The sequence below is a fragment of the Mytilus californianus genome, unplaced genomic scaffold (assembly GCF_021869535.1).
Source record: "Mytilus californianus isolate M0D057914Y unplaced genomic scaffold, xbMytCali1.0.p SCAF_2, whole genome shotgun sequence".
Lineage (NCBI taxonomy): Eukaryota > Metazoa > Mollusca > Bivalvia > Mytilida > Mytilidae > Mytilus > Mytilus californianus.
In genome coordinates, this window is record NW_026262668.1 from 105917462 (window position 1) to 105927364 (window position 9903).

General features: G+C 32.5%; 1 protein-coding gene across 1 annotated transcript; it reads left to right on the forward strand.

The window, feature by feature from the left end:
• Positions 1–36: 36 nt before the first annotated feature.
• LOC127728536 (mitochondrial protein C2orf69 homolog) lies at positions 37–7313 on the forward strand. Its single transcript, XM_052235983.1, has 2 exons — positions 37–331; positions 4741–7313. The coding sequence occupies exons 1-2, from the start codon at positions 95–97 to the stop codon at positions 5500–5502; spliced, it is 999 nt and encodes a 332-aa protein (XP_052091943.1). The 5' UTR covers positions 37–94; the 3' UTR covers positions 5503–7313.
• The last annotated feature ends 2590 nt before the right edge of the window (positions 7314–9903 follow it).

The following is a 9903-nucleotide window of genomic DNA, read 5'->3' on the forward strand; positions in this document are numbered from 1 at the left end:
ATTATGAAAATCTTGGTTTCGTCTGTGTTTGCAAAATCACACTTTTTACATGTGCTATTGAAGAAACTTTTTGACATTAAAAGTGTCAAAACAAATGCTGAAAAATTATTCTTTTCAGATTACTGTAATCTCATACATGTACTTATCATATTTTGAAATGACAAGCAGTACTACAACATCAGAGTTACAGTCATTGTATACAGTGCAACGTTTTGAAAATGTAACTGGGGATCTTGGTAAACAGAATGACTTGATACTTTGCTTTCCTTCAGCAATCAGTCCAACTAAAAGCCTGAATAAGGCAGTGATTTTCTTTGGTGGAGATGTTCAGGTCATTATTAGAAGTTATTTATGAAACATTTGATAATTAGTAATAGATGTTTTTATTTAGATCTGAGACTTTTTTAAAACTGATTATTACAAGTATCTCAGGGCTTTTCAGTCATTATCTAAAGGGGTCGCCCCGATATTCCGACACCCCACCAGTCCGACACATTATTGGGCGGATACCTCAATAGTCCAATGCCCCATTGGTCTGACACCCCATTAGTCGGACAAAGGTAAATTACTGTGGTAATAGAAAATCTTTATAGAATCATTATTGACGTGGTATGAACATTACTCTTTCTTATAAGAAATGGAAATACATGTAGATAATACCATACTACCCATTTGGTATTTCTTAAATACATGACCATAGTATATTTTTCAAGCATGATGATTTCTAGTCATCTACCAGTACATGGACGTATAGATCGGAAACTTTCAAAACTGAAAGTTGTCGAATTGTTAATTGATTATATAATTGAAAATTAGTGAGTTAAAAAGTTTGATAGTAAAATTGTTCAACTGATGATAATTGGTTTAATATATAAAGATTTTGTTGAGGTTGAAACTTTGATAAAGTGATTGAATTTGCTGTCAGAATGAACTTGAATTGAATAGCAATGAAACATTTGCCACTGGACATTAAAAAAAAAAAAATATTGATCATGTACAAATATCCATGGGAATGTACATCAATGATTTGATTTGTTATTGCCATATTCATAAAACAACAAACTTTTATTTTTCTGTACATTGTTGTTTTCTCTCGTGTTCCTTGCTGTCTCTTAAAACACAACTAATCAGTTGTCTTTTCTTCCCGCTTTACGAATAATCGATTATCGGTCGAATGTTGATTAATTGAATAGCACAAGCAAACATACTGTGTGAAAATAAGTTAACTCTAGCAACCCACACCACTTCTCTGACATTGCCACAGGAATGAAATGAGAGTTAGAACACAAGAAAGCCTCATGAGTACAAAATTTAATGCAAATAAAAAAAAAAATATGCTTGGTGAAGGTGGGGAAACATGAACCCTTCCTTTCCAACCTATATGACCAGATTATCATGTCTCCATGCTAAGCTTTGACCTGTGTACGAGGAAAATTTTGTATCAGTTGTTGACAAACAGATTGTTTCTGGGTCAGAGCTGTTTGAATCACTTCAAATTCTATCTTTGATATTGCTTTATGTATGTTTTTAAAACTGTCCTGTTAATTTAATTTATTTTTCATTCTTTTTTTTCCAAAAATTTCTACAAACCGTCATCATCCATATTATCGTTTAGTTGATATAATTTCTTACTAGTTCTCTCCAAATAATGACAGAATTTGTTTTCGGATAGATATTGAATTAAATAATCATTTTATACATAAACGTTTTTACATACTATAAAGGAAAATACAGGATTTTTTAGTGGCGGCTTAACGTCAAACATAAAATATTACACTAACAGCCCAACAAATCCTTTTAAATAAGCCGTCAGATGTCATGGAGCAATCTTGGACTATTATATCCTGTTTGATATAGACCGACATGCTGAGTTGGATTTTAAGGTCTATTAACATTTCATTTCCAACTCTGTTGCAACCATTATCTTTGCTCTTACTTATAAATGTCGCTTGATTGGCGGAAAAGCAGCAAATACCAATTATATAGAATTGCTTTGGTCTTTTTGTGTTGATTTTCATTTCTCATGCAGTTATCTTTGTTGCAGAATTTTGTTATCTCTTGATGCAGATTTAATATTTAGCACGTGAGTGTATCTATACACCAATAAGAAAATGTGTGGCATGTCACAATAACTGATGAATAGCCTTTAACTTTGACATCAATGCCTAATTATTAAAACATACTTTGGCTAGAAGATTGTCCAGTTTGAAATTTCTTGATTTATTCACATTGTATATTGCTTTAAATTTGCCTTCCGAAATAGTTAATTTTTGCTTCATATAATTTAATTTTCCTCATAGAGGTTGGTTTGCTTGGATCGGAAGTTGATCATTGCATAGCAACATACAGATTTCATACAAAACTCCCATAACCTGCTGATCTCCTTGTTTGTTAGATGTCTAGAAAATTATGAAATGTTTAATTTGGTTACCCAGTTTAATTGACCCCTAGGAGATGCGTTGCAGGGGACACAGAGACACCAGGTGTCCGTCTGTCCATCCTTGTATCCATCAGTCCATCCGTGCATATTTTTTTACCATTTTTTCCACTGTCTTAAGAGTTCAAGGAATTAACTTTAAATAAATCACTCTCTTCATTGGTGCTTAAAGATAAATCAAACTGACTTTCTTCTAAAAAAAAATTTGACATTAATTTTCATTTTTGCAGTTGAATAGTCTATTTATATAGAAAAGGGTGCTTCGTGTGTTCAAGTTAGGCACTATAAGCATTTATAACCAGAAATGTGTCCATTCCTTTACAATGAAGCCAGCATCACACACACAATCATGCAAGCAGTAAAGCCTCATTAGAGTCTAAACTTTCTTAGTCCTCTGCTTTGAGAGAGATACATTAAGTATCTACATGTAAGTAATTCGACAGAACATAATTTGACAAAACCTTCACTATTGTTAAGAAATTGATATTCCTTTTTAGTAACGCAAAACATGAGGCCTGTGCCTCTATCAATCTATGTCTTGTTTGAGTGAATATATCCTTTTTTCACTGATACATGTCTACAAATCTACCCTGATAACTTGCATTTAGTGTTCTTGATCGACAAGGCCTTCTTTTCTAAACGCAGTTTTGGTATTAAATGAACACGTCATCATGCATTCAAATGTAAAAGATATATAACTTTTATACAATTATTCAATGTTGGGACTATTGGGGCAACGGACCAATGGGGTGTCGGACTAATGGGGCTTCAGACTATTGGGGTGTTAGAGCAATGGGGTGTCGGATTGTTGGGGTGTCGGACTAATGGCATGTTGGAATATCAGAGCTGCCCAATCCAAAATCAGGGAACCCTGAATACCTATAATTTGGTTTTCGTTCCCCCTGATTCACATTCAACCCTAATTCCTGGTCTCCATAATACTGTTTGCCCTAGGTCTTCTCCTTATACCTGTTCTCACTGGGTCTGTTCTCCTTATACCTGTTCTCACTGGGTCTGTTCTCCTTATACCTGTTCAGACTGGGTCTGTTCTCCTTATACCTGTTCTCACTGGGTCTGTTCTCCTTATACCTGTTCAGACTGGGTCTGTTCTCCTTATACCTGTTCTCACTGGGTCTGTTCTCCTTATACCTGTTCTCACTGGGTCTGTTCTCCTTATACCTGTTCTCACTGATTCTTATTTTATTTTGTTGTCGTACATATAATAGAAAAATAAAAAAATATTAAAATATATTGCCTAGAGTTAAAGAGTGACACACTGTGTTGAAAATTTCAAAAGGGGATATCAAGGTAACCTAAAATTGATGTATTGAGTCAAATATATGCAACTTGGAACTAATTTTTTTTTATTTTGGCATACATTGTACAATGTATTTCTTATAGGTTTTTATCATTTTTAAAAGACAAGCTCATGTTAGTGATACATATACCATAATGAAGAATACTCAGCTCTTATTTATCCTTTTGGTGTATTTGAAAATATATAGTACATGTACAAATATATTAAAATGAAATATAATTGATTACAAAGTTTTTCACTTTAGATTACTTTTGATGTTTGATTATGTTTTTTTTTTTGTCCAGTTACCCAACCACAAATATCTATGAGTACCTGGCAGTTCATTGTTCTTTGTCTTGGGTTTTGAGGTAAAGATTCCATTCATTCAATCAAAACTCTTATATGGCTGGCTAGATAGTCATCCATATTCCAGACTTGATAACTACTTTTGAGATAAAAAAACATTGTGTATTGAGCAGAACATTCTATACATTCTATCGATGAACATTTCAAGAAATTAATTGGTGAATATATACTCTGATATTCAAGTTACAAAATGTTGTGTTTGCGTTTTATGATACTTGTCATGCTTGTCTAGAAAAATACATAAATTGTGCATGGTGCATGAATCTAGTATCTGTTTTAAAAATATCATGGTGTTATTTAGATGTTGGTGGTTTGTATGGTCTGTTGTGTTGTTTGATAATTTTGGTGGTTCCTGTTATCTCTTTTTTTTTTGGTAACATTAAGTTTATAAATAATTTCATGATTTTGAATATCAGAAAAAAATGATCATAAACCTTTTTTTTTGTTCACATTTTAATTATTTTGAATATGAGGAAAATTAATATGAGCTCTAATTTCCTAAAATGCAGATTCAAAAAATCAATAGACACTCTGAAACTAAAAAATATGTTTTGTTGAAATTGACACAAATATACATTTGCTTACAACAAAGTTAAGATATACAACTGTTGAAATAACTTGGTTTTTCTTATAATTTCAGAATTACCCAGAGGTAATGAGTCAACACAGAACAAATAACATATACATTCATTGGAATCTAGAGGCAACAGCAAGAATTCTTGCAAAGAGATTTGTAGACAGTTTAATAATAGTTATAAAACCAAAGGAAATGTTGTTAAATACCTTTAGTATCTACTCAAACTTTGTTGAATTTGATCAAGATGGCATTCCAATGTTATTTACAAATACAAATTCAAATGGATTAACTCATGTGTCTAAACTTTACTCCAAAGCCTTAGAAATATATGAAAACAAGCAGGCCTGTGATTTAGATAAAAGCAGTCACGTTTTATGTGATTCTGTCACTGAGAAGAGTGATGCAAGACCAGTCATTGGATGTCTGGCAGAGTTACCTGTGTCTTTTGTTGGTTTTAGTAAAGGTTGTGTTCCATTGAATCAGATATTGTTTGAGGTTGCTACAAAACATTTTTCACCAGAAACATTGGACTTTGTATCAAAAATGAAATCAGTATATTGGCTTGATGCGGGACACAATGGACGTCAAGACACATGGATCACAAGTGATTTTGTTTTACAGAAAATTGCATCAACCACAATAGAGTTGTTTGTTCATATAACACCATATCAAATTAAGGATATAAATAGGCCATGGATTGGAAAAGAACAAAGGAAATTTATTCAGAAATTAAAAGCATTGAAGGCAGATGTAACAGAAATAAGACATCACTTTGATGAACCAGGATCACTTGACCTACATTTTTCAATTTTAACTGAATTTTAATCAAAATATAAAAAAATCTACCGGTAATCTTTCAACTAGTATCTTGACTTGATGTAATACATGTATCTATTACTAATGGAAGTAATTTTTGTGGTTTAGAGTTTCCTTTCTTTTTCGTTTTTTTTCTTCATCCTGTTCATCAGATTTAAGTATCTAGCTAATTTGTTCATATTTAGCTCACATGGCCCAAAGGGCCAAGTGAGCTTTTCTCATCACTTTGCCTCTGTCGTCCGTCCGTCATATGTTAACTTTAACAAAAATCTTCTTCTCCAGATTAAATTTAATCAGACTTGACCACAATCATCATTGGGGTATCGTTTAAAAATTGTGTCAGATGACCCAGCCTGTCAATCAAGATGGCTGATATTGCTAAAAATAAAACATAGGGGTAAAATGCAAGTTTTGTCTATTATTTTGAAAACTGTTATATATAAATAGAGAAAATTTGACAGAGCAGAAATGTTCAGAATGTTGAGCTCTATCCATTGTACATTTACTTCAAAACTGTCAAGTGGACTGGGGTTATTACCCTTAAAAGACAAATTTTGCCATTTTTTTTTTTTTCATTTTGCCTATTATCTTAAAAACTATAATAAATAGAGAGAAACTTTAAGTTGAAAAAAAAAATCAGCAAGACAAGATCTACTTATAAGTATGCATGATCGAAATAATTAGTCGGCTATTAGATTTATTGCACTTTGATGATGATTTTTACCATTTTTTTGCGTTTTTATACGTCCGTTTAAAGGACTTATTATGGTTTACTGTTGTTTGTCCTTCCGTCTGTCAGTCCGTCAGTCGTCATCATGTCGGACAATAACTCATAAATGCTTAAACCAATTTTCATGAAACTTTGGTGAATTGATTATATCCATTGAAGTAAGCTCCCTTTTGATTTTTATACTTTTAGATTTTACGTTTCGAAGTTATGGGATTTTATTCACAAAAAAGGGGTGATTTTCCAGATTTCGGACAATAACTCAAAAATGCTTTGAGCAGTTTTCATGATACTTTGGTGACTGATTTATATCTATTAGAATAAGCTACCTTTAGTTTTTTTATAAATTTCTGATATGATATTGAGGAATAATGGAACTTTATTCGTTGAAAAAATGACAGGTGTATCATGTGCTCATGGCGCAGATCTTTATTGCCTTATATCTTTAAAATTAGAATAAATAGATAGACCTTGAATAAGCAAAAATTATCAGCAAGACCAGGAAATTGTCCGACAACTCCTTATTGGCGTTAATTCCCTTAAATGATGATTTTTACCAATTTTTAGGCCATTTGCGGCCTTATATAATAAAAACTATAATAGATAAATAGAAACTTTAAATAACAAAACTGATCAGCAAGGCAAAATCTACTAATACGTCAAATTTTGTTGATATAGTCAGTAGACTGTCACTTTTCATAGGCGTGATTGCCCTTAAATGGGATTTTTTTCCCTTCTTTTGTGTTTTGAGCAAAAACTAAAGAAGATAGACAGAAACGAAACAGACAAAATGATCAGCAATATAAGATCAGCAAAAAAAGATATTTTTGTCATGAATTCTATTCTTGTCTATAATGTTGGAGAGTGTCCTTTATATATATGTTAAATATGCACATAGACCTTGGTGAGCGACACAGACTCTTTAGAGCCTCTAGTTTATTATTTTTTAGTAAGATAACTGTTGTTTCCATTTTTTCTTTCAAGCAATATACAATGTTACAAGGCAAAATATCACTGTAATGTCTCATACACAGTCTATTATAAAATTATAATATGTATGAGATTTAATATAAACTATCTTCCAAAAACACTATGAACCCTTGACAATTATTTTAAACATACCTTCCTCAGCAAAGTCATAAAATGTCTTCAAAATAATTAATAACTAGCAATTTTATTCATGTTCAAAGTTTCATCTGTTATGTCAATGAAAAAAAGGTACTGACCTCAATTTATATAATAGCATCATATGTTTCAAGTAAGAGGCCAAGTTTACATGGACATAATAAACATAAACAAGGAATAGCTGTCAAATTGACAACATTTTCTATATTTTGAAGACACTTTCAAGCTTGTTTGACCTGCCACATTGAATGCCTATTTTTCAAAATATCAAAGACCACAACTCCTAAATGGAAAAAATGAAAATCGTCAATATTGAAAATGACCGGCATTTTGTCATAAGTAATTAACAGCATATAAAAATTTGAAGAACACTGGTTGAACTGTTCATAAAATAATAGTACAGATAATGTATTAGGGAGCTACCATTTGATTTTTGTGGGGCTAGGATGAAATTTGAAAAAAAATGCAGGACAGGAGTTTTGAGTAAAAAAAAAGGCAGGATGAGCAACTTGGCAAAAAAAAAAAGGCAGGATGACAATTTATGTAAAAAATGCAGGACCGAATAGAGTGAAAAATAAAAAGGCAGGATAGAAATTACAACTAAAAAAAGGCAGGACAAAATTTTTCATCCTAACCCTCCCCCCCCCCCCCCTCCCCCCCCCCCATAAAAATCAAATGGTAGCTCCCTTATGACATACAGTGCCATTTTCCAATCTATCAAGGACCATGACTCCTGAACAGTATAAGTGAAAATGATATATATAAAATTGTGTGCAACCGGTCCAAAATTCTTACCTCTAGTAAAACCCCCCCCCCCCCCCCCCCCCCCCCTGCCTTTTTGGAAAATTATATATAGCTTTAATTTATCAAGGCAAGTGAGTATTTGTTTCTCTCATCCCCAACTTCATTTTCTTTGCTTCCCTACTCACCTTGTTTTAGCTCACCTGTCCTAAAAGACCATGTGAGCTTTTGCTATTACTTATACTCGTCATTGTAGCCCGTCCGTTATCATAAACTTTTTTTCAAATCTTTATCTGGATGTTCCTTGGGGTATCTTTTTTAAAAATTGTATCCAGGGATTTGATTCATCATCAAACATAGTCACTGTTGCTAAAAATAAAACAAAAGGATTAAATGCAATTTTTGGCTTATATTCAAAAACTTAAGAGTTAGAGCAAATCTGACATGGATAAGAATGATCATCAGGTCAAGGTTATCACCTGCGAATTTTTCAGAAAAATCATACAATTCATTTAGGAGTTATTGCCCCTGAAATGTAAATAGTTTTGGGCTTATATCTAAAATAAACTTAGGCAGTTGGAGCAAATCTGACATGGTAAGAATTGATCAGCAGGTGAAGGTCTATCTCCTATGGAATTTTCAGAAAAATCAGACAACCCATTTTGGAGTTTTTATACGACCGCAAAAAATTTTTGCGGTCGTATATTGGTATGACGTTGGTGTCGTCGTCGTCGTTGTTGTCGTCGTTTGAAGACACATTGGATTTCGCACTCTAACTTTAGTTTAAGTGAATGGATCTCTTTGAATTTTACCATAAGGTTAAATACCACAAAAGGAAGGTTGGGATTGATTTTGGGGGTTATGGTACCAACAGTTAAGGAATTAGGGGCCAAAAATAAGCATTTTCTAGTTTCCAGACAATAACTGTGGAACGGTGTATGGATCTCTCTGAAATTATACTACAAGTTTCCATACCACAAAGGGATGGTTAGGATTTGCTTTGGGGGGTTATGGCTCAAACCGTTTAGGAATTAGGGGCAAAAAAGGGGGAAAAACAAGGTTGTCCTGGTTAATGGACAAATACTTTAGTACAAAACATAATTTAAAGCAGTGTAAGGGAGATAAATCAAATACATCATTGAAATTACCTCCCTTACACTGCTTTTAAATTATGTATAAAGTAATGGTTAATGAACAATTAAGATAATTTAAAACAGTGTAAGGGAGGTAATACAAATACAACGTTTTGGTTACTTCCCTTACACTGCTTTTAAATTATGTTTAAAGAAATGCATATTTATAAAGGTGTAATACCACCAAATCATAGTACGTCACATCCGGTTGCATACGAAAATAGGTCGAAAAAAAAATATTCCCTTGAATTTGACAGTTGTAGGTAATTGATCCTACATTTCATTGCAGTAAAACATTTCTGGGTCATAAACATATATCTTGGGTATTTCAAAGCACCATTATTTTTTTATTTGGGGTTTCTATAGAATATTTTGGAAACTTGAGGTTACATGGTTACTAAAGCTTGTACACAGGTTAAAAAAGGGGGAAAATTTGATTGGTTAACTTCCAGTGATGGTTATTTTCTTATATGCAATGAAACGTTATGTGAAATTTTTTCTATAGTACTGGACAGGATAAAACTTTACTCATGCCAAGTATTTCTTTATTTGACACAAAGATAAATTCTGCACAATTTTTTGAAAAGTGCAAATTTAACAAAGACTAATAGGGGAAAATCAATGGAGGTATTACACCTAAAGGAAGACCAGTAAAAATATCTGCAAATATTGCATCTTTTTTTT

What these genes read in the sequence shown, in the direction of transcription:
- LOC127728536 (XM_052235983.1), top strand. Translation starts at nt 95, where the DNA reads ATGCTGAAAAATTATTCTTTTCAGATTACTGTAATCTCATACATGTAC. An exon ending in TCTTTGGTGGAGATGTTCAG is followed by an intron (nt 332 to 4,740) that starts GTCATTATTAGA and finishes TTATAATTTCAG; the next exon opens with AATTACCCAGAGGTAATGAG.